Here is a 25252-nt window from a genome sequence, read left to right as displayed (position 1 = left end):
CATTTTGTGGCGTCATGGTCGCGATGCAGTCGACGCGTCCCCCGAGACTCGATTGCATGTTGCCGAGTTGCGCGGTAATGTTGTCGTACTTTCTTTGCAATATGTAATGCGCTTGTGATGCGAAAAACATACCAAATGCTAATCGTCAATGCGCAACAATACAGTTGTGCCCCATCCTTTCGCTGACTGACGAATGCATTCTCCAGAGTACGCGTGTACGGGCCTTCAGCATTGGTACTTTGTGCTTGCTGTGGGACGCAAACTTCTCGTATCAACCTTCAGCATTTCCGTCCATGCGTGACCGCTTGATAGGCCGCTTGGTCGAACCGGGCTTGTCGGGCCGCAATGAGGGCGTGGGTGACACGGAGTCGAAGGCGGAGTTATTGGTGATACTGAAGTTGAATCGAGCAGAAGCTTTGGAGGAGGTGGGATCCCTAGAATTCTTGGAGTTCCGCTCAGCAAAATGAGTGCGGAAAGAAGGAAGTGCTTCTTTCAACGAGCGCAGGCGGCCGTCCAGCGCATAGTCGACATGATTCCATAGCAGCTCTCGCGCTTCAAGAAGGGCCGCCTCATTACGCAAGGTGCAGTCGTAGATGCTCTGCATGTAGTATGTTGCGACGCCGGTATGGTCCAGCTCGCGCCAGTGCAGCCAAATGTTGAGCATCTGGCAATCGCAGGTGAAGGAGATGTGCGCGCACTCGAGCGTTGTCGCAGGTCGATCGTAGGCGATGTTGTAGAACTGCTCGAGGTAGCGGACGATCGCAGTGCCATCGCGTGCGCTCCGTAAATGGGCAATTACCGGCGCTTCGCCAGTAGCGGATGTCCATTGTGAACTGAGGAAAGGGAAGAGGAGTTCAGGGTTGAGCGTGAAGTCGACGAGTGCAGCTTCTTCGTCGGATGCAAAGGCGGCCCTCATGGAGAGACTGATGGCCTCCATAGTAGACAGATATCCGATGCAGGTATCGGCCTGAGGCGTCGTCAATGGATCCATGTTGGTGTTGGGAGGCGGAGGGGGCAGGAAGTCTTGGGACAGGTTGAAGTCGAGCTTGCTGGAAACCCTAGCCACTCCATTCCTGACGTTCGGGTTATCTTTGCCAGCGAAGAGCAACAGCGGCTCGAGGATACGTATCGCCGTTGTCTTATTGTCGTACGTGACGGCGAGACGATGCTGTTTGGTGCGGCGGGCGTTGGGTGAGCGAGGGCCGACTCTCTTGCTCTTCAGTACGTTGTTTACATGACTCTTGAGATCTTCCGGCAGGTCGCGTCCTGTATCGACATTGATACCGAAAGCCTGGAGCTTGACGTGCGAGTCCCATTGGAGGCGCGGCGAATATGAAGAACAGTCAGACGACGAGTCTTGTGTGGCTGTGCTGGCTGTGCTGAGCGTGTGTTGGCCAAGATTGTCGCTCGTGAGCGGCAGAATAAGCCCTGGTGCATCGAAGTCAGTGTTGACAGGCGACAGCGGGAGACGGCGAGGCGGTATCAGAGGAGTGCGGCGCTTTGCTAGGCGGACGTCGTCGTAACAGTCCGACGAAGCAATGCTGCTTTCGGCGCGCGCGCGCTTTCGCATGTTGACAATCCGGCTAGACCCGAAGGAGGCTCACAGCGCTCACGTCATTCGCGATCGACCGCGTGGTAACTTGACGCTCTCTAGACGGATCCGAGTGTGTTGCGGCGAGCCCTGGGGATTGGTGAACCTAACCACTAAAGGTTAAGCTACCTAGGCAGGCAGGACGATTAGTGAATGGAGTTAGCGTCACAGCAGAGTCCCAGGATAAATCCAGCCATGCACCGAACAAGCCCTCACCGTTGAACAAGCTCTTTGTCTCTGTCAATTCGGAGGCGTTGGAAGTGTTTTGGCTTTTGTTTTGGCGTGCATTAGGCCTCCGCAGGCCACAGATAACGTAGCCTCGCCACGCAAGGAATGCAAGCGGCCAGTTCGCGAACTCCAAGAGACCCAAATTCCAACTTCAAGCTGCTGCCACTTCCCAAGCACATGGCTTGATGATGAGATCTTTATAACCGTTCATCTCCACTATAAAATCTACTGATCTCTGCGCTTGGAGCGATAGGAACGGTGCTTAAGGTACCTCGTGTTGATCGAGTTTATAGCGTAGTCTTTGAGGACTCTGAAGTGGCGCTTCCTGATCGCATTTTCAACAGGACTCAGCACGAATGGATTGATATCGCCTTTCATTACCTTGCAGTGAAGGAGACGACTTATAGGTACGCGAGAGGACATCTTTGCCGGCCGCGGGATGATCTTACAACTGCAGCCAACCTTTGCAATCTACTGCGCGAGCTACGTGTAGGGACCGACAACTCTTTGGGCTGTGAGTGTGCCGGGGAGGGCTGGAGCGAGAGCTGTGATATGAGCTCTGGCTTGATGGGAACTAGGTCGTTCTGGTGCAAAGTCGCCATCGTTGGTATCAGGTTGGGCATGTTTGCCGTCGAAGTCACGATGTGCCTGCGTAGACTGTGATGAATCCGTGGCAGTCGCCATGGTGGGTGAGTGATAGCAGCTCAGCGATCAGATTTCGCAGTGGATCTCGCTGGGGCCAGGTACGAGTAATAGAGGGTGGAGGGACACGGATAGGGTCGCGGTGCAAGGAGGACAAGTGGGCGATGTAACGAGCGTTGGGTGCTGTTGGTGGGTAGCAGGCAGAGGGAAATGGTCCGCAGCCGTGGCAGTCGTTGCAGTTGTAGTGGTCACCGAAGGAGAGGGGACACAATGAACATCGTTCCAGCCGGGGCGACTGGAGTTCCGCTCTCGGGGTGACGAGTTTAGGCCATGAGGCCGATAGCGCGGTCGCGCGATCACGCGCTCTATCGTCGGAAGGTATGTTTTCATCCAAGGGAATGAACATGTTCCCATTCTACCCAAAAATAATAGGCTTCGACTAAATTGTTGATACCGGCATTCGGCTTGACGGGAGTGGTGGCGGGATTGAGGATATATAGGCGATGGAAGATTTGGCAATAGCAAGGTCTCGAGAACTCCTGATCAGCCATTTCCACGTCAGCTGGACCCTTTCCTCTGGGCCCGGTGGACTTATATCCTGTCGGTCCTTTCCTTCCAGAGTCTGTATCAATACTCTCCACTTACCCGTCCTCTATCTCAAGTTTATACCCTTATACTCAAACTCCCAATTATGACGGCAACTTCCACGATCTTGTTCTTTCATTGCCGGAGAGCGAATGAACCTTCCGCTTGCGGCATTGGAGAACGAAGCCGACTTGAGCAACATCGAAGTAGGCCCTTAAGTCGCATCTAACTTCTGAACCGCGTCCCTCATCCTGAGACTCTATTTATGAAACTAAGGCGAAGAGAAATTGTCTCTCTATTGTGCAATCGCGGCTTGCGAGTTCGAAAGATATCGGCTGGGTAGGTGAATGTGACGGAGGTGGTACGTGCAAGATCCCCACAGAGTATGGCCGCCTCGATGAGAGGGCTTTTCGAGGAAAGATGGCATCGCGGCTGGCGTGGAGGTCTGAAGGTCTGTGACGTCAACAACCTGATCATAGGCACCCTGATGACTCACGGGTAAGTACCGAGAGCGCAATGGCACAATTCAGTCGGTGGAATACCGACGAGACGCCCTGCCACAGAAGCCAGCGCGGGGGAAAAGCCCTGGGGAGAATGGGGGCATCTCCTTGGGGAATTGTGGCCTGCAATGGTCAGAGATCATGGTTGGGGGATACCACTACCAAAGGCAGCGGGCTGGTCGCACCACCGAGGACGTCGTCGCACCGCTCCCCACACTGCTGCATCCTCGTTATCACAGTACAGCCGGACGCGTGACAAGTCACATCGGCGAGAAGACCAGAGCCCGCGTCCGTCGCTTATGATATGGCCTTTTGGTCGTCGTGCTCGTTCCGCACTTGTTGCATGGATTGCGATAGAGAGGCTCCCCAAAGCACAGTCGACTCCATGAAACCGTAGGAAGATTGATAAACAACGAGAAGTTTCAAAGGATCCATGGCCTACGAGTGTGATACACTTGCCAAAGCGGCTTACATCCTCATCTCCAAGCGTGCGGAGGATACAATCGTGATCGTCACCCACAGCATGTTGAGCGGCGATATCTTAAGAGCTCTGACAGCTAGCAAGCTCGAGAGCATCTTCGTCATCAAGACTGTACCCCGTGAGCTTACAAGCTGAACGGCATGCGACGAGTCCTCTTTGGAGGCGGTGCCACTGCCAGCTCCAACGCTTATCCATATCTTGCTCCCGCGGTCAGCCCACACCTCTTCGTGGGCGCAGCGGTGCCGCCAGTAGCTGGTTTGCTTCAGACTGGGTATTCGCATCACTCATGAGAAAACACCGACTTCTGCGCGGAATGTTCTCCTCACACCAACATACCCATCCGCTCCAGCACGCACCACTTACAGCCGACAATGTGCGATTAGGCATGAGAATGATGAGAGCATGTTCGCCGCCGATGAAGCTGATGAGCACCTGGGGGATGTGCTTGGTAAATGTCTAAGCAATTAGCATAGAATATACAGAAGACTGCTCATGTGTAGAACTCACCGAAGACGTCTCCATTTCACATCACATCAGCAGCACATCACACCCCTTGTCACCCAAGACATTGAAGTAGTGTTTCTCAAATTTGCCTACCGCTGGTGACAGCCTCGCCATGAGAGTCCACTGATTGGTCATCAGCATTGCCTACCCCTCGACCGGCTGAAAAGACTGTTTGTAGTCGTAACGCCTAACAGTGGACGAACCAAGAGGCTCCCGTCGTTTCAATGTGTAACACAACTCTCCGTGCACTCTCGAGGTCTCCTGCGCGGCCGCCGAGTCTTTGCGCAGCCAGTCCTGGCATCGAGCGTTGCTGCAGGCGATCACGAACCGCCGTATCGCCGTTCGAGTGACTGAGGGTCCTGCTTCAGACACAGAGCGTCGGTAGCGAGGAATACCACGCGTCGGTGACATGGCTACATGTTGTGTGGGAATGGAAGGATCATGGCGATTGCTGCTGCCACCGGGGATTCCGGCGCTGTGCTCGACGCCTGCCGCCCCACCAACTGCATTGCTGGACGCGCCACGCCACGCCGAGAACTCGTACCTGCGCGCTCGGATCGCTGCCCTCCAGGCCTCGTCCACGACTTGCTCATGGTGTTGACAAAGAGGACGGGATGCTTGCGCGAAATGATGGAATTGTCGATAAAGACATTGTGAGGTGCCGCCACGAACTCTTGCCCGGCTGCTTGAAGCCAGTCTCGCTCGAACGCCACACTGCGACGCCACATCATCTTCACGGCGGACACAATGTCAATTGCAGTACGCGGGCTATCTTACACGTAACTGAGCAGGGAGACGACTACCTCATCAACATCTGTGATCGCCTTACCCCAGTCACCAAGCTTGAGGTCGGCCAGCACAGGCTGGCTCTAGCGAAGGAGGAAAGCGAACGAACCGAGCACGGCCCGGATCCTGCAGCGAGCAAAGTCATCGTCTTGCAGGATGCGAATATTCTTCACATATTCTTCGTCGCTTGCATTCATGATGCTCTTGTCATCGCAAATTTACGCGTGTCTCCTGAAAGTGAGCGGGGAAATTGACGAGGGGGTCCAGATCACAGGATGGCGGAAGAAACACGGCGTAGTGTTGACAAGCCCGTCCTCTTCGGCTTGTTAAGCCTCTGCAAGACCGCCTATTCCGACTACTGAATTGTATACATCGCAAACACAAACGACTTTGGTCTCAGCACCGAACTTGGGGTTCACGAGACCGGCAATCGCGTGGATTCGGGAGCTGGGATTGACGAAGACAGGGTCGGTCCAGGCAGAGATCCGTGCGACTCAACCACGCCACCTGACGACATGCTCCAGGCTCTGCAATATGCAATGTGGAGAGCTTAGCTGCAGGACGGACTGCCTCGCTCAGGTCACCCGTTCGCCGTACAGGAATCAACCCATCTCAATGGGGAAGGAAACATATCCGTTAGCAGGCACAAAGTTCGTTGATATAGCAATGACGTCACGCGTCTTTGGAGCCCGTCGCTCGGGGAGCAACGGCAACGGCGCAACGGCGCGAATGCATGGTTTCAGCTGTGCCGGCACGCCAAAGGCCTACACAAAGCTGAATAGACTATGCAACGGGACATGCGCCGTACTTACTGCCTGTCGAAGCTATCACCTCGGCATCGGATGAGAACTGACAGACGAGCTGACCTCTTTCTCATCCCTTCCATTATCCAATGGGCGGATGAGACGAGCTGGACCGCGTCGCAAGAGAATTAGTACGAACAACCAGGAATGCGGGCGCTATTCGTGGAGTCCACAAGCCTCCGGTCCGACATCAGTCCACATCCACAAGCGCGGTCAGAGAGACGCGTTTGAAGACACCGCCAACGGTCTGGAAATGTGGTTAATGGGGCGCTCTCCGATTCTCGTCGTCGTGCTGGCCGAGGTAGATCTCTTAGCTTGGCGGGTGTAAAGTCTTCTTCGGATTTCTCTTCCAGACGAATAGGAGGATGGTCGTTACTCTCGCGCCGCCTTTGCTGAAGCTGGACAGCAACTGAGCGACGATGCGGCTTCGAAGCGGGACGGCCAGTCGACATGGAAGTTTGGCAGCCCGCCGAGAAGGCATCGAGCCTGCGAAAGTCCTGCTCATCCACTCCTTCAGATGATCCCGTCCATGCTTTGACGACTATAACATCATCGGTCCCGTTGCGAGCTTGTCCGTAGCGGATGCTGTCTGAAGGTGGTCTGAGGCGATACCGCGCAATTGCACCTGGCGCACTTGCCTCCAGCCAGTGTGGCAGCGACGGTCTTATCCACGGTCGATTCACGGACATTCTGATTGACATGTACAATGACTCAGACTTCTTGCATAAAGCAGTCACAGCTGCTGACTGAACTCGTGGCATTCATACGCCCTACTATTCGGGATACGTAGATACGAAGTCGGAATAGATGTTAAGTCGGCGACCTGCTACTGACACGCACTTATAGACGAGTTCTCAACCCGCAGTTCTGGCGAGCTGGGTCTGAAAGGAGAAGACCGTATAAAGCTGGATGAATACGCATCGAGCTTGATGAGCATGACGACAACTCTAGCGAACGGCTGATCTTGGACAACGAATACTGTGTGCACGATGTTGTCACTCTATACCTCGCCTACGAAGCACGAATCTGCGCCATTCTGTCCCTTGCGTAATACAGTGCAGTGTGTGAACCTGAACGACTCCTCCACTCCAGTACCGAGCGACCAGGCATTCACGCTGGGCACCAGGACAATCGGCCCTGGCCAAGCCCAGGGTGGCTACCAGTGATGTTGCCTGTACGGTTCGTCCACTGCCCATATGGCTTCAAGGGCGTTTCCACCCTGGTACCGAGCGGAACGAAAGCATTGAGTCCGAGGCAATTCATGAGAGTATGACACAGAAATAGTCTGCGGTCGATTGCTCGTGTCTGCATTTCTCTCCGCTGCAGAACCTAGTAAAATAAATCAATGTGAGCCTGACATCCGACTCCATCACTGGGGTTGCAGTGAGCGAGGCTTCGTATGCCTGTCATCCACTTGGGCGCTTCGAAGTCGCACATCATCTTCATCGTGAATTTGGAGTACGCGTACATATACAAGGCATTTCGATGCGAACGCGAATAACATCTATATGAAGAAGGTCATGCGCCGACGACGAAGGCAGAAAGCTCCGCATTTGTGACTTCCACCTCACCGCGACTCTGAGTAGCTTCTCTTATTGTCGCTTGTGAGCGCCCGCGACGACGATATCATCGACAATGCTGAACTGGAAGCTTATATATATGTCTATGCCGAAGACGCGCACGGGGAAGACCCGGAAACCGAAGCTCAGCTCCAACTGGATGCAGCTGCCGGCGGCATCGCTCAGAACTATAAAGCTGTCTTCGAGCATGTCTATATTATTGGTATCATGCGTGGAGTGTCTATGGACTCGGCGTTGCTAGCGGCATGAATCTAGGGTCGCGAACGGTTTAGTAGAACTCTTTGTTGCTGGATCGGTTTTGTATCCGCAACGCGCTTTGCCTCAAACCCGAGCAACGTTTAGATAATGACGAAAATACTGCATTAGCGACGGGCCCAACGACTTGTTCTTGGTTCTCCAGCGGAGCTCGTGTTATCTGCTTGTTCTAATGGTCTTAGTCACGCAGATATAGAGTTACTGCTCGCACTTTAAGACGTTCTACGTTATGTCACTGAGACTCTTGACGGTACTGGACGACGGCGACACAACAGATGGCCTTATCCTAAGATTAAAAGATCTTATAGGGCTGTGATAGGATGATAAAACTTACCTTGCTCTTCGTTGAGTAAGCGTATGCTTAGTTTAGTCTATATTGTATATTGCAACTACGGTCTATCGCTTGTAGATTACACGCGTGTATTTTACTTATCTACAAGGTCTTATCTTGACATTACGAGTAATTTAAAGATCCCGAAATCGCTATACTATTGATGGTACCGGACGGAAGTTCTTTGGCCGCGGGCTGGGATGCACATACTTTACTCCGAAGTAGATTGACACCGCCGTTGTCACGGAAGAATGGAGCTATAAACTCTTTAGATTGATACTATAATACCGCGATAAGCTCGTCGACCCTACGTAGGGCTGGGGGCTAGGGTTTACTGGAGAATATCTTCTCGTAGAAAGATCCAACAATAGCCCGGAGTTGTGGGTCGTTGATCCGCTGTCCGTTTCGAGCTATGCAACACTAACACTCTCTTCGACCTCGTGCGCGCCGAGTGTATAGAATGTCTTTATGCTTTAGATTGCGACGATATATGTGCTATCCGATCTGTTTATGTTTATTTCTGCAAAGTTCTGAACGCGCCGTTCGTCTATTAGGACGATGTTGTTGTAAAACATCAAATAGGCCGGTAACAGCGCATTAGTAGAGGTATTAGGAAAGCTACTTCTATTATCTGGCCTATTACATAGCTTAATCTATAATCTCCTCAAAGCATTCTAGGATATCAAGGCTCGCGTTAGGCACTACGTTAACAACCCGCAACATGCCACCGTCGGTGGCTGAGCTTCCGTTGTGGCTTGTCAGCAAAGTTAGTTGCTTGCCAAAATATAACGAGATACATCTTGCCCGCAACATAAACCTCGTCTCAGCCGGCTGCCTAGATACATTGTGTGACCGGCACTCTTCTTCCGCTAGATGATACACGTCTTGCGATACGGCGATCTGCTAAAGCCCACACAGCGGGTGCTATGTTGCTATCAGTCGCTGGTGAGTTAATCGGGATAGTAGCTGCGTAGCCGGATGTTCCTTTGGGGGGACTCTGATATGAGGACGTGTATCATCGACGAATACTGTTTGGTGAGCTACAACCCTGCTGCTGTTGCGATGCAGTGTAATGGATAAGGCATGCTACTATTGTACCCATTGAAGCGTCATCTGCTAGCTCTTCACGGCGTATTGTACTTGGGTGTGCATATGGAAGTTCACTCTAAAGTCCTCCAAAGGTTTGAAGATGCCGACCCTCATTGTATCTGCTAGCCCATGAAGGTGAAAGTAGCGCTGCGAGGCTGACTGTATCAGCAACACTGTAGGCTTGATGAAGAGAAGAGACAGCGGTATCGAGATGGGGAATATCTACGAGTCCCATGCTGTCCAATCTCTCGGTCCAGCTCGAGTTAATCCGGTATTCCGAACGGCGCAGTATAACACGTCGACATCATCAAAAGGTTGAGTGCCTGTTACGTTCTTGTCGGATAGTTCTTACCTGGTCGCTCAAGCTGTTGATGCAAATAATGGAACTGGTGCGCGGAGTCTGGAAATTGATGGATGATGTTGGCTGAGATGGGTTTCTGGCATGGGCGAAGAGTACTCGGCTCGGGGGTGCCGCGGCTACCAATCAGCGACTGGGAACCTCCGCAGCATCACGTGCCCGAATTATGCGGACACCTCAACCACCCCAGCCTCACCATCCCCCATACACTGTCCCTTACCCATCCCAATATGGAAGCGATGTGCTCGGCTGCTACATACCTGCATTTCGCAGTGTCTCGCATGGCGCAACCTGAAGAATTGGGCTCGAGGCCACGACTATGGTCAGATTTTCCCGCCATGAGGATAGCTGGGAGCGCCGCCCGCCCAGTCAGTCATTCGCGTCGCATCGCTCCCAACAACCCAATTTCACCATTCCTATACACCAATTTCATCCGCAACACGCCCAATGACGATCGAGGTAGTTAGCGCGACACCCGAGGCCCCATGGTCTCTGCGCGTCGCTGATCTCTTAGCTGAGTGAACTTGGTCGCGAGGATGTCCACGGCAGTCTCGATCAGTGGTCAGTCACTTCTACGACACTTCTTTCAACCCCCTCGGGATTGTCTCTAACAGTTCCAGACACGCGCAACAAACCTACATCCTCGTCTCAAGATGCGGCTCTCCACCAACAACACCCACGATCGCGACGCTCCTCCTACGCACGCACTCTCCTACCACCTCCAAACGAGCTCCCCCACCTGTTCGTCGTAACGCACCAAAGATGCGCTGCAGCCGCTACGCCATATCACGTCTTCCAGATGGCACATGTGTCACCTTGCCCTGGCGTCTGGATGCGAGGCCCCTCACCCACGTCTGCGGCCACTACTGCCACCATCAAACGCGATTACTCCTCCACGAGAAGCGGATCGTCCTCAAGACCGATGCGATGGAATTAGACAGGGTCATTTGGCGTCCCACGCGACAAACACATGGGGTTCGTGGGCGGTAGATCGAGGAGGTGAGCGTCGGCCCACAACGGATTACATGCGCGCGCGACGGCTGCTGTTTTAGATGCCTGAGCAGGAAGAAACCAGGCATCGAGCGCGGTCGAACCAGAGGAACTACTTCGTGCCTTCCGCGCCGCGATCACTGCAGCCCGCACCGCTTCATCGGAAAGCGTGGACGACCAGACCGACTTCTCCGTCTCCTCCATCCGCCTGCTACAATACCAGAAACCCAAAGCCCAGGAGAGTGATCACCAAGTGGGCGACTGCTTCAGCCGGTGCCGACTCTCCGTTGATTGAACGCGGTATCTCGGCTTTTACAGTCTTTGGCGCAGGTGGCAGCGCCGGGAGGATTCGCGCTGTTTCTCATGCTGAGACCCCGACTGAAGGCATTGCAAACACGGACACATTTTCCGGCGGCCCAGCGACCCAGCGATCAGACTAGCCGTCAATGACGAGCCTGCGACTTCTCGCTCCCCCATCTACGACGTCACTGGCTGGAGCTGAGGGAAATGATAGGACGGCAAGGGCCTTTTATCAATATACAGCACACAAGGACGATGAAAGCGCATACGAGGCGACTGCAGCTCGGTGTGTCAAACGTTCGCAGCTGCCACCGGTGCAATGGAGTCCAACCGCACGCAAGTATAGACGAGCAGGACTGATGCAGAGCCAGACGGCCAAAGGCAAACACATCTGGCCATGGCTGTCAGGAACACGTCTCATTTCGCTTGTTGCGACAAGATCGGTCGCGCCACAAGGACTACAATATTGACATCCAACAGCACGATAGCACGATACGTATGCGACCGCCTTTTACATGACCGCGTGGTACCGACAGACCACAGTTGCCGTACGCTCGATCTCGCATACGATTGCGACACTAAGTCTCCCTGTCGAGCTCCCCCGCCCGAGCCATAGCGAATATCTCACCTAGCTGGCCGACACTAGACGTACAAGGGGTTGGTATAACTGTTGGTCCGGAATGGACACTCGTGGGTGACCCGGATAGCGAGAGACAACAGTCTTGTCATAATGCAAAGATGGCAGGGCGGCCTTTTGATCGCGAGTGGCACTTGTGCGGCACCTAAGACTGGGCTTCGTTCGACCGCACCACCAGGGAGGGGGTCGGAAGGAGTCCTTGCTTCCGCTGCTGATGTAGGGGAACGGCAGGTGCTGCTGAGGTAGTAACAGGTGGTTACGCTGCCTTCATGGTGGAGGTAGAGTATGCGCGCGTCTGGAGATACATCCTGTAGCGTAGGCTAATTTGTAACTCCTGCTTCTCATCCTACTCATTTCCGACGCCCACTCTGCTTTCATCTAATGCGTCTAAAGCTTTGGCCCTGTCACTTGGGTGCGCTCATAGCGACGCTGCCGTGCCACATCAACGTCTTTCTTCCTGCTGGCACCAACTCCGACTGAAGAGCATGCTATCAGACCTGCTCCCCATCTTCGCATCTCGTCCTCGAACAGTCCACGTTAGTCCGGCTATGCCTCGGTCTCTGTGTCCAGGGCGCGACATCACACCATCGTCATTGCGAGCACGTCGGGTCCCGATCGCAGACGTGCCATGTTGTTCACATCAAGCCAAGTATACATCCCGCGAAAGGCTTTCATGTCACCAGGAAGACCAAGTCTTGGAAGAGTATCTTGAGGCTGTGCGAATGGCGTGATTTCGAATGAAGAGCAGTATCACGGATGCTTCATCTCGGCTCCATCTTCAACTCCAACCTCGACTTCAAGTCTGCAATATTCTAGTGGTCTTTCTCGAAATCGCAATCAAGCGCTTTGTGTTACTCTTTATCTGTTGCATAGCATTTGTGTAAATATCAAAAGAGTTGGGAAGAAGTGCGCTATCAAATCTAAACAAACTTCGAGGCTACGTATAGAATACTTAAAGGCAGAGTTAAAGTTAGAACAAAGATCTTATAAGATGTTTGCATTCAATCTGCCTAGTCAAGTTGTCCCGTAGTCTTGAAATATGCATTATCTGTTGTTCTAGAGTTTGGGCCAAGCCGGAGTAGTAGCAAAATAAGTCCTGTGGGATATTGTAGATGCATTCAACACGACAGGCACTTAAAAAGCAGATTTTGTATGCAAATGATTGTTCGATCGATAGCGACGTACGTTCTGTCTAGCTAAGATGTCCCGCCGTCGAGTCGTGAAAAGTATGTTCCTCTGGCCGCTAGTAGACATACCCGCCAAGTGCAAACCATTCCGACATTGGATGATCTAGAAGGCTAGACACGTCATTTTCATAGATCAACCTGTGTGATTCCTTACAACAGTGTGCGGGACATCTGTTCCTGTCGTTCATCATCGCCGCGATTGTGAGAGTATCTACCCGGCGTTACCCCCGTCAGATTGAGAGCATTGTATTGCGCGAAGCCCTCTAATCGCATCGCGAGGCCAACGCTATATGCGGGTCGGTAACAACTCGTTCTTTAAGTTCGGTCGGATGCACCAGTTGCGCAGTGACAACGTGGACGATCTGAGGGTCGTCAAGACCACCGCCACACACTTTGTTCCAGATGAATGCTTTAGAGTGATTTGCGGAACCATCCGCATACTTTCATAATCATGACCGCAGTAGCTGGAGGTGATGGCCGTCTGTATTCCTGCGTCGCACTCTCAAACATCTGTTCCATCTTCGTCCTGCGCTGTAGAGCATCGGGTCCTGGATTACGTCTTCAGAGCCTGAAACGTGGCTAGCGACTTGCGCAAGAGATCAGGGTGAACTAACTCAGAGAGTCTGTTGGGTCAAAATGTAATGTTCACAGATAGTGTATGCGCATCAGCTTTCAGTCCCCCATTTCTCCAAGTAAATAATATGGTTGGTGAGGATGCAGACGAGGAATTACATTGAGATGTAAGTCAGCCCGAGAAGCAATTGGTGGGAACTAAGGATGACGATAACATGTGTGAGCTGTCAATATGTCAAGAGGAAGTGTCGTTCATTCATGTTCTTCTAGCTCAACGGCGACGACGTCGCTTTCCAACACCCTTCGCCAGATCCTCACCCACCCTCTTCACCCGAGTCTCAGCAGCGCCATCGTGACCAACCCACTTCCTCAAGTCTAGCGTAGCTAAACCCCTGTCGACGTTGCTGCGCGTCGCTTTGGTGACATCCGCAGCAGCCTGCTTTGCTTTCCACAGCGCAACCTTCTCTGCGGCCGTCTTGCGCTTCTTCGGCTTGCGCTTCTTGGATGATGGTGATGATGGTGATGATGGTGATGATGATGGTGGTGATGGCGATGACACTGATAGTGGTGGAGACGAGAGACCTGATGAGGTTTCATCCTCATCATCGGGTGGTAGTGGTGCGTTGGAGGGTGGGAGGGGAAGCTCTTCATCCTCATCCTCAGCCTCGTCTTCGTCCTCCTCGTTATCTTCGTCCTCATCCTCAAGCGTGCGCTGGATCGGCGAGAGAAGTGAAGAATCCATGCCCGTAGGCCAATCAACAAACGCAGACGAAGACTCTTGCTGTGGTGGTGTTGAGGCTCGTCGTGCGCGCTCAACGTCGGCTTCGGTTTCACCCTCAGCCCCAGACATCAGCACGCTGCTGCTTGGGTGCGGCGCCGATGTCATACGTAATGGTGGGGTCGGCGGTCTTGATGATGGCTTGCGTTTGGCAGCGGTGGAGAGGGTTTGCTGGGCGTAGGAGGGGACTGGTGGGCGTGATGGGGTGGAGAGAGAGCTGCCCATTGTGAAGGATTGTGATGAAGGTGAAGTGAGGTGTAGTGCTGAGGAACGTAAACTTCTCGCGGAAATCGCTCATTATATGTTGAGGTGTGGGCTGATGCGTCACGCCATGATCTGCTTCGTTGGGGAAGGAAGTAACATACTCCTGCCTCAGACTCCAAGCCCTGCTTCGTCGAGGCAGGAGCCAACCACCACTGTCTCTGGAGGCACGGCGGACATCCCCAGATCGCTCATCCCCGCCAAAATTTGATTAATGAAGCAAAAAGAGAGAGATGCAGCCTGTGGTTATGCAGCGAAAAGTGCAAAACAGAGAAGACCGAACTGAATCTGCAACTCACTGCCTACCACCACAAGACTACCTACCAACATCTTAACCCCTACTCTGGTTCGGGTGAAAGACCACAAGATGCAAGCCCGCCATCATGTGTTATCGGCCCAGCAAGCTGGAGTAGATCAAATAGCAGTAGACAGGAGCATTACACCATTACGCGGACAACCCTGCTCCCCAACGCTGACCAGAGCGAAGAGGCCATCAATAGACATTCGGAACTCCACAATGGTCAACCACGAGGGTCGAACCGGGTGCGTCGCTCCTAGCGCCGTCAGTCTGACTGGACATGTTTGAACATGTTCGATGGCCGATTCGAGAGATGTTCGGATTATATGCAGCCACTTGTGCACAGGTACCCCGTTCCGCGCAATGCTCTGCGGGCTGGTAGGATTGCTTGCTGGCTTGTGTTTGCACACATCTCTGCCCGGATATGATCTGCGTGAAGCTGGAAAGAGGTGGGTGGCTCAAAGCTGTGCCCTGATCTGATGCAGCAGGAGCAGGGTGTGGGCGCGACCGCAACGTCCAGTGAGGCAAGAGCGACGCCATCACCAACATCACAACTTTCGGCCGCTCCGGTGAGTTCACGTGTGCATTGCGGGACCATCATGATGGCCACAATGGAGAGTTGATGCGATATGGAGTGAATCCTCCAACCACGAACATATGGCATCTTCTCCTACTGTATCGTGCCGTTGTCGCGAGTGCAGCAAGACGAGTTGGTGATGTGCGAAGATGTTTTGCCCTCGGACTTGCGCATCAGCATATTCCATCAACACTGTGCATCCTCACGCTGTAGTCAGGGCTTCAGCCGCTCGCACCAAGCCCCACAACGCCCTGCAGTCTAATGGGCAGCGCTCAGTCTCTGGCGTTATGCGACGTCAAACACGCTGGCCCCAATCGCATCCGCAGATAGTTCCCATTGGCGTCAACGACGTCTTGGCGGATCACTTCGGGTACTCATAAAACTTCAGTAGGGAATCGTTCTCCGTGCGCTTGTGGGCGAACGCACATCCGCTGGTCATGCAGCCGCTGGTGATGCCGGAGTGACCGCACGCGTCCCACTTTGGATTCAAGAAGGCTAGCCCATGTGAGTGGTGACTTGCTATCAGGATTTGATGACGTTGACAACAGTTCCTCACGCGCGGTGGTACTGCATTGTCCTTGAAGCTTGATGTTAAGGACGCGCCCGTTCCACGATGCGTCGTTTGTTCGACGTTCCAGGCCTGCGCCAGCCTCAACCGATCGTGGACAAGTAGCCGAGCTAATGTATTGCAGCGTTGAGACCGGATAGGAGATATGCCTAGGGTTTATGTTCACCAGTCCAGACGGTCCTCGTGCGTTCTTGCAAGCTACCACTGATGACCGAAAGCAGACGTCGGCATGCGAAGAGCCATCTTCGCTCCAATCGCCGATACAACACACCAAATATTCTGCCAAGTGTCGCAACACTCAATGTATGATCGTTCAGACTTCACGAGTCAACCTGGATTGGAAGTCGTGGCAGCCCTGGTGTTGCGCGTTTCCACCACGTCTGGCCACAAACCAGCCGCCATTTTCGTCTTCTTCCGGCCTGTGTTTCCAGCTCTCGATGCAACTCATTTGTAGATCAGGCTGGTGGCAGTCGGGTCTCTCAACCTTGCAATGGCCCGGTGTATTGGATAAACATTCCTCGTCGGTGGCTGGATCCGGGGTTCGAGGACATTAGACCGTGGGTAGCCAGGGGAACAGCCAGCGGTCGATCAAAAGGAGCGCATGACGGATGTATCGTCGGCGCAGCTTCTATATGGGAGTTTCCAGCAAACTAGCGGCGCTTCAGCAGCGCGGCACCTTTTGGTAGGCGGCCCTGGAGAGCACGCGAATTTCACAGCGAAAGACCATCGAGACAGCTGTATTCCTCCACTCAGCCGTCCGGCGGTGGAGAACGTAGTTACGGTGGGTTTACGATGTCTCGCTGCCGTGATAGTATTGTGGGATCTGCGTAGATGCATTCGTGTGCGTTGGCGGACTGCGAGAGGTGATCTTGGACCATGGCGGTGCGAGCGAAGAGCATGCGTTAACACGGGTAAGCATCCGGAGACTCCAGTGGCTTCATGTTCGCGTCGCTGCGAGGCAAATCCAAGACATCGCGCCGGGGCTCCCAGCTTCTTGACTCCAAAGCCCATGATGATCTGGTGCCTGACCAAGCGGCTATCGATTGCCCCAAACACATCTTATACGCGCTGCGCGACCACCCGCATGTAGGGATAGTGTACTGACTCCATTCCTCGTGTGATCAGCTCGCCAGTGAGCAGCGTTTTGCCCGGGTGAGTTGGAACAGCGCGTTGTGGACAATTGAATGCGCCTCGCGACTTGGGCGCAGTGAAAACCCCAACGATCTTCTCGCGGTACCACCGCCCCAGGTTCATTTTTTCTATCGTCGACAGAGAAGAGGCGGATTCAAGATATCGCTACTCCAGGGGATCTGAAGGTTTTCAACTTTGAGGGTGGCACGCGCGGCAGCGTGGGCGGCACTGGGGTGCCTATGGGTTTCTGTAGGGCGCTACTAACACTCATCGTCGCGGCCCCTTCATGACGCCGTTGAGACGTCCGTACTTCGTCGCCTCGTTGAGTCACATCGCATAATCTGCGACGAATGGGCGGAATGGTCGTTTTGGGATGCTGAAGTTGCGCTCGTCGTAGTTGGTTTTGCACATCATCTTGGGCTCGAAACGTCAAAGTCCTCCGGCACACGGCGCCCCGGCAATGCATCCACGCGCGAGTCCCGAAACGGCTAAGCAGCTCGCGTGATCAGGTGTCGCGCTCGTGTTCTCGCGTTTCTCGACCGAGGCACCAAGACGTCGTCCTCAAATCCCAGCGCTTTTTGTGGCGGAGCAGTACCACTACACCTGTTGGGTCAGATTGGCCATCTCGAGCGCGCTGCTGCGTTGATGAGAAATCTCATCTGGTGTCTACAAGGGTAGACGTTCACTGTGCAGAAGGCCGATCGCAAATCCGTCGCTTCGTGGGATACCAAGTTAGGCCAAAGTACCAACAATCGACGCCCACCACCTTCCACCGTCATTATAACAAAACAGATCTCAAGACGTATTCTAAGAACTTCTGGATATTGAGAAGTGGTGCAATGATCTTTTCCATGTTGTGCTATGCCGTTGTGTTCTTGCCCGCAATCACCAGGTGCAAACCTAGTATTGTGATACTCATCGCTGTTTTATCCGGGCAGAAACATGCTTAATTGATTTTGAGGAGCGAAATCCATCTATCGTCGTTCGTTGAAACTGTTCCCACGCAGCTGCAGTTTTCGATGTGAAATCTGAACTCCTGCAGGCTCATGTCGCTCTTGTCTATCAGCGTGCGGCGGAGAACGATAAAACCGTATGTAATTCGCGTGATCGACGCTGCACCATGTCTTGTTGAGCGCTTCGTGGGAACCAAACGAGAACTGCGCAAGTAGTGAAAGAAGTTTAACATCCGAGAGACGATAATCCACCATGGGCGCAATGGTAACAGATAATCGCTAAAGGCGTATGTCAAACCTCACCACATCACGAGAAGTTATATCAGAGCGTTCCGCAAACGAAAAAGCATGTTTCAATACAAGCTCTGATTCCACCTTCTCCCAACATCATCATGACTACCATACAACAAACTCCGCTCTCCCGAGCACACTTTCCCGATGCCTCAGACCCGCGTTCCAATCTTCTCAACGCGGGTTCCATCCCCCTATTTCAGCGATTTAACATACTCTACATTACCGTACGAACACCCTGCCACCAGCTCATCGCCTTCAAATGTCGCTTCTTAACGGGCGTCATGTACCTAGGGAGTGGCGGATCGATCCTTTTGCGACAAAAGCCCCTTGAGACATCAGGCGGAGCAGAACCATGGCGTCGTCCACGATCGGCATTGGACGTATATTCCTGGTCGCTGCCGGGGGAGCGCGGGGCGATGGTGCGCTGGTAGGTTCGTGTTGATGGTTGGTAGTCCAGGTAGATAACGATCTCAGAAGATAATGACGGTGATGTGGCGTTAGATTTATCTTGAGACGGAGTCGCCAAGTACTGCCCTGATTCTGATAGAGCGGGTAGGGCATCGGTGACGGGTAGAGATGGGCCGGGGCGGATACTGGCTGATTGAGGGCTAGATGAGCCAAGTCCGAAGGTACTGTGTATAACATCGACTTCAATGGGCAATGGTATGGGTGGCGGCTTGTGTGGACATGCTTGTCTTGCTTGCGGCGTGGGGGATGATGGGTTAGGATAAGACGTCTTTGTGCTTGGTGCAGCCGCGGCCGCCCTTCGTCGGGAAGTCGATGTTGAAGTCGGTCGGTCGCTTCTTACATTGGTAGATGTTTGAGTACTGGCAGCGGGGCCTGGAGACAGGAGAACAGGGCGATCTGGATCAGTCTCGTTGGTTGTAGCCTGACTTTCCTTACCCTCCACACGCGATCCTAAGAAGTCATCCAGTTGCACGATGTGATGCCTGCAACGATTCAGCATTCCAGAATTTCCCCCGACTTTTGCGCGACTCGCTGGAAGGCGACAGCGGTGGCCTTTTGCCGTGGTAGCGCGACAGGATGGCATGATAGGTATCGCGAGCCCGTAAACTTGGCGTTGATGTATAGTCTAAGTATGGAATTGACGTGTCGTCATGTCACATCGTATGCGTTGGCCCTTCCAAAGACATGCGTCCGGTTCATACGATGGTTGTTGGGCATGAAGGCGGATCGAATCGATAGAGACGGATCTCTTTGTTCGAAGTATGCCCTTCCTGTGCGCAAGATGGTCGTTTTCGTTATCACCCCGTTTCAGCTTTCTTTGTTTCCCTTGGCTGACCACAGCCAGGAGCTCTCGCATCACCCTGGCAAGGAAAGTCAGTTGGGTATTTGGCACGATGAAGTGAGAACGCCGACGAAGCAGAAAAGTCAGATGTTCTCCTGCCCCTTGATGCCGAGCTGATACTCGTAAGACCCTGACGGCTTTGCGACGCGGAGGCGGCAGTTCGACTATAAAGACACATAAAAGGTGTGCGCATAGCTGAATGTATTGATTCGTCTATGCTGCTTCATGTGCGCAACTCATGTAAGCATATCTTAGACCGACCGACGGCTTTCGACCATACCCTAATCCTGTTCAGCTGCTGCCCACTCCTCCGAACACAGCATCGTGAAGATGGTCGACCAAGAGTCTCCCCCCACGCGCCTTGTAAACCAGTCACTTCTCCTGACGCTCTCGTAGGTGCGCATCCCCGTGATGTTGCGGGAAAAGGGCGTCGCATGTCGCACACTGAAGGGCGCCTTCAACCCTGGGCCGTCCGTTGAAGAGGCGGGACGCTCGTCGCACGCGGGAAGCTGCTGGACTTCGTACATGAGATGATAAGCTGTCCGACCGCCCAGACGCCGCCATCAGCTCAGGGCAGTACTTCGGAATTGCAAGCACTCTTCCTCTGGTGCCATCCTCTACTTGTGGCCGCTCTTGTGCACCCCAGGCCTGATGTTTTCTTCCACCCAACCGTCCTCCGATCGTATGCGTAAGCGTGAATGTTGCGACGGCGCTGCACTAACGAGATGGGGGTTGTACAGGGAGGATGAGGAAGCTGAAGTATGGTGTGTCTCGAAGGACTGCGAATTGTTAGCAAGCGTTTGCTCCGCGTGGACAGGAGGAAACCTACCGGCTAATATCTCGTCCCCTCTCAGCGCAAGGAGAAGACCGCGCAAGGTAACGAACCTGGTGCAATACGGCCAATCACCCGCGTAGCTGCAGGGCGGCGTCGCGATAAGAGAAACTTCGACCAAGTCGGGCGCCACCGCGAGTGGTTTTCTGTATGCTGAAATCTCTCAACCTGCCACGGCGTCTCCCCAATGCGCAACTATCACTACACCCCCACCACCGGCCGTTGGCCGTATATGTCGGTAAAAGTGGCGTTGCAGGCCGGTGTCCTGACCGTCTCGCAGATAGCCAGAGCGGAAGGAACGGAGGGGCTGTCCGGTGGAGCTGCGTCCACTCTATGCTGTTGGGTGCGCAGGTATTAGAATTCTCGGTGCACCGCGACGGTGGTGATCGTGGGCAGGAGGGGCTCGGGGACGGGGCGAAGAAGGCGATGATTGCCACAAGACGCATCAGCTCTTTGAGTGTATCCGTGGCGGTGTCAACCATGCAGCGCTGAACTCGTTGCGGGCCTACGGTCTCCTCCCATAGCAGCGACCCAGTTGAGCCTCGCTGTGTGCTCATGCTGGCTGTGCCATCAGTCGAGGTTGCAGGCGGGAGCGCGATACGCCGGAGGCGCCTCAGATTGGGAGATTAGGTGATGGGTCGCTGCGAAAGCTACAGCAGCGCTGTGGTGTCGTCATAGCGCTAAGTCTCTCCTTGTGTCGAGTCTTCCTATCTTTGACGTCGATCTTAGCCATGTGTTGCAAGGAGCTCAATCGCATCGCTGACATAGGCTTCGTGAAAACGACCAGAAACTCGGCACATGTTTGTTCCATACATATATTCAACAAGCGTTCGGTCCGGCTGATCTTTCGTGGGCGGCCAAGACGTCGCAGTTGCAGACGGCATAGGGTTGCTGAGGGCAGGTCCGGTCAAGGGCAGCCCGCGGGTGTCCTCTCAATCCTCTCGAGAGTTTGGCCGACCGATAGTCGCGACCAATGGCTCCTCCCATGGTGCGCGGCCCGTAGCGATGACGTTGCGCATGTTTCTTGAGATAAATGCCGAAGTCTTCACGTCGTCAAAGGCGTGCGAAGTGGGCCCCAGGTCTCGGTGGTGGCAAGGGGTCTAGGGAGTGGCAGTGTTGACACCTGCGTAGGCGGGGACGATCCCGCGTCGCAGTAAGAGCTTGCGCCAAATTTGATTGAGGCGTATCTCGCGCTCTGCCGCCGCTGTGCAGTTGGTAAGCTTTGGGTGTCGTGTCGGGTGCAGCGGACGCCGACAAGCTAGCGGCTTTCAAGATTATCGATAAGCTGACTTGCCACGTGACGTTATCGCAGGGTCGCCACCTGGGCATGGTCCTCGTCTCCAGGCCTTTCTTCTCCCACAACCCCTCCCCCCGGTCAAGGAAATATCGACAAGCAAGCCAGATAATACTGCCTCCGTTCGGAATGGAACCAAGTCCCTCGCGCGCTGGTCATGGACATCGCACTTCGAACTACCACGCGTCAATTCCAAGTTGAGGAACAGCACTCAGATTCCACATGTCAGGCACCGTGATTGACTCTACCTGGGCAGAAACGTGGTGCGAAGTGGGTTATATGCTTTATGCAGTGTTAGAAGAAGCTACGTATTATGCTATGTCCTTCTAGGCCGGGAACTTCCACCTCGCGTGATGGACGGTGATTAGGGTGCGAGGTCGGGAATTCTAGATGCACGCGTTGCTAAGCCTGGCATACTGATACGAGGACTAACGATCTTGATTGATATACTAACGATGCATAATCAAGCAGTCTTGCAAAAAATATCCCTGTAATGTGGTCGGCACTTCACGTACTGTCCCTTGATGCCGTACTTCCTTACTAGCACAGTCATTTCTACGTGTGAAGCCTTGCGTCAACCTCTGCATTATTGTTGATATACCTGGGAAAGATCTCGCTACAAGCAGTCTTACACTCACCCGACACAATGCGACAATGCGCTACCAAGATGCACAGAAATGGCGAGTTAGTTGATGAAGTCGAAGTGCTTGAAGTTGAAAGTGCGACATGCAACCTCCCAATCTGGGCGGCAAAAAGTTACCTTTGGTGGCCTTGTCCAGGCGTATGAGAAAGCATATACCCGGGCAAAACTGTGGCTATCATTACATGTCTCAAAGATGCGGTATGTTGCGGTGGGTGAATGACCAGGGCACCGTTCATCGCGGGGACTAATAGGGGAAGATGTAGGAGGGTTGCAGTAGTTTGGTGTTCTTAGCGGCACCTCCACCTCCTCCGATTGGCTCATCACAAGCACTTGGCGAGAACACCATCGCAGTAACATCGTCACATTTGTTTCTACGCATACTGAAGCCCTTCGTTTGAGATATTACGATGTTTTCCCGTCGCTTGTAAGGCGGCGGCATTTTCGCTAGTGCACAAATCCATGGATGACCTGACTACCGATGGCTAGTCCTCTCTTCCGAGGGACATCGCAAAACGAAACCAACGCTTCGGAACGGATGCCAGAACGAGTTGTCGCTACGGACTTACAGATCGAGAGTGTCAAGTGATAAAAGACGAAGCTTGACCAGATGCGACCAGTGGCTGCTCCGAATTCCGCTTCCGAAGCTGGGTAAGATAGAACAAGCTGGCTGGACAACTCAGCCTCATCCTCCCATCGAGAGTGCATCATTCCACAGCCATTCGAACCACGGTCGAATCTCAGGCCATAGGACCTCGCGCACACGATCAGTAGATGCCGCCCCATCCCTGGATCGCACTTTAGTCCATGGCGTGAGACGGATAGTAATCTGATGATATCCTGTCATCACCATCACGTCAACACGATCGCATCCCACGATATTGCTGTGGAAGACAGCAGCGCTGACATTGGCGTGGCAATACGAGCAGAATCGAGCTAGAAGTGATACCGCTGATTATGTTGGCAAGCTCTCAGGTAATCTGATAGAAAGACATTGCAAGTATCGCAGCAGCACCACGCTCGGAAAGCGTTTCGTTTGTCACCGCCTTTACCATGTAGCTGCTGGGCTCAGGCTAACAGCACTACGTCATCGTAAACGCATCTTCCCGCTCGCCACAACAAATGAAAGCAACGACGCGGCTCTGCAAAGAAGCTACAGTCTGTCTGGTCTCGTTCGACCTGTAGACCTTTCACCAGCAACGGCACGATGCGCTGCTCATCGAATATGGCAACGTGGCGTCCTCAAGATAACAGACTACGCAACGGCGGCGAGATGACAAAGGTAAATGACTCTAGCCAGTGGCTCATGACCCATCACAACGTGAGATACCCGCTGACGATTGCAGCGTCGCGATTCCGCCAACACTACTGGGCCCACTCCCCAGTCCCACCGATACTGCTCCATCCATTCCGAGGGGCCTCTCACATCGCACACGTCTTCGAAAGGTCCAGACACGCGCCAACCTGTACCGACACCAAGCCACCAGATCTTGAGCGGCGACGAATGCGTGGACAGTGAGGTCGTGAGTGCAGTCGAGCGAGGAGCATCCGCGTGTGGCCACCAGCAAGCTCACCATTACCCTTAGGACCGCGAGCCAGAACATGCCAAAGTGCTAGCTCGCAACGTATCTTGTTCATCATTGAGTAATGCGATCGGTTTGCGCGACAAGGCTAATAGCTTGGTCAACGTCTACGGGACTCGGAAGACCAGTATCAGTCCCTTTCTGCGCCGACAAGATGGCCGTCGCGTCCGTCAACATCAACACACTCCACCCTATCTACGCGAGACGTGGTATACGGTCATACTGGGCGAAGATGGGGGCGGAGAGGAGGTTAATGCTGCTACTCGGGAAAGATCGTCCGAAATGAGAAGTCGTTGAATGGAAATGCGCTGGTATAAGAGACGGGGAGCGGATGACGTTCTGGCTCAACAGCCGCCCAATCTCGACGCGAGCGGCCACGATATCAAGAAAGAAATGGGTCGATGACCGGAGATTAGGAACATCGTCGGGTTCCTCCATTCTAGAGTGGCATCGGCTTCTTGCTGACGAATGACTCTTCGTTATTATTCGTTTGTTGGATTTGGAAACAGCTCTCAATGGTCGTGGATTCGAAGGGAGACGAGAAGGGCGCGGGCTTTGGAGGATGTCGGGTTGGTGATGAGGCTCACCTCGGGGAAGGGTCCGCGGAAGGGCTCGCGGAAGAGCATCCATCGCCAAACTCAGTCTTCTGACATATATGGCGGAGGTACATTTGACTAGCTTATCGTCCATTCCATCACGCCCGAGACGCGCGATATCATCCGTCCGTGAGAAGCGAGGGGTAGCTGTTGCTTTAGGTAACGGAGGCCGTGGGCAACTGTAAACCATAGACCAGGCTCCACGTAGAGCCCATTGATCATCACATCGTCAATCCGCAATCAATGTCCTATCTTCTTCATGTAGTCCATCTTCTCGTCAGCGTCATCCCCTTTTCAATCCACCTTTGGGCTCTTTCTCCATTTATTATCAGTACGCTTTCAGTACCGCCCTTCTCCTTATTAGCTCCACTCTCTTTCAATCTTCTGGCCAGTCTTTCTTACTAACACCATCGTTCTTCCTTTTAACTTCCAGCTCTTCCCCCCATCAGCATCGCCTTTCTTGTCACCAGCACTGGGCTTCTTTCCATTCGACATCTGACCCTTCTCTTCACCAGCGTGTCTCACACCATGTCTTTGCACTACTCACCCGCAACGACTTCCGTTCCTTCTCTCCACCAGCAGCCTCATCTTGCTTTCGCTACCCTTCTTTTCACTCAAACTCTCACCACTCTCTTTACTATCTCTCTTCTTTATCTTCAGCCTCTCCCTTTACTCCGAGGCCTACACTCTTCCTCTTCAACCTCTACCCATCTCTATC

The 25252-nt window shown here is 53.5% G+C and overlaps 2 protein-coding genes across 2 annotated transcripts; both read right to left on the bottom strand.

Annotated features, from left to right (window-relative positions):
• Nucleotides 1–271: 271 nt before the first annotated feature.
• Nucleotides 272–1570, bottom strand: J4E83_009612 (uncharacterized protein; the record flags this gene model as incomplete). The annotated part of the gene is made up of 1 exon (XM_049336497.1): nt 272–1570. One exon carries the CDS (start codon nt 1568–1570, stop codon nt 272–274), a length of 1299 nt encoding a protein of 432 aa, XP_049184430.1.
• Nucleotides 1571–13691: 12121 nt separating this feature from the next.
• On the bottom strand, nt 13692–14423 carry J4E83_009611 (uncharacterized protein; the record flags this gene model as incomplete). Its single annotated transcript, XM_049336496.1, has 1 exon — nt 13692–14423. The coding sequence occupies one exon, from the start codon at nt 14421–14423 to the stop codon at nt 13692–13694; it is 732 nt and encodes a 243-aa protein (XP_049184429.1).
• Between the last annotated feature and the right edge of the window lie 10829 nt (nt 14424–25252).

The sequence above is a fragment of the Alternaria metachromatica genome, assembly GCF_023757995.1.
Source record: "Alternaria metachromatica strain BMP 0045 chromosome Unknown scaffold_34, whole genome shotgun sequence".
In the NCBI taxonomy this organism is placed as follows: domain Eukaryota; kingdom Fungi; phylum Ascomycota; class Dothideomycetes; order Pleosporales; family Pleosporaceae; genus Alternaria; species Alternaria metachromatica.
This window is presented reverse-complemented; position numbering and strand designations above follow the sequence as displayed.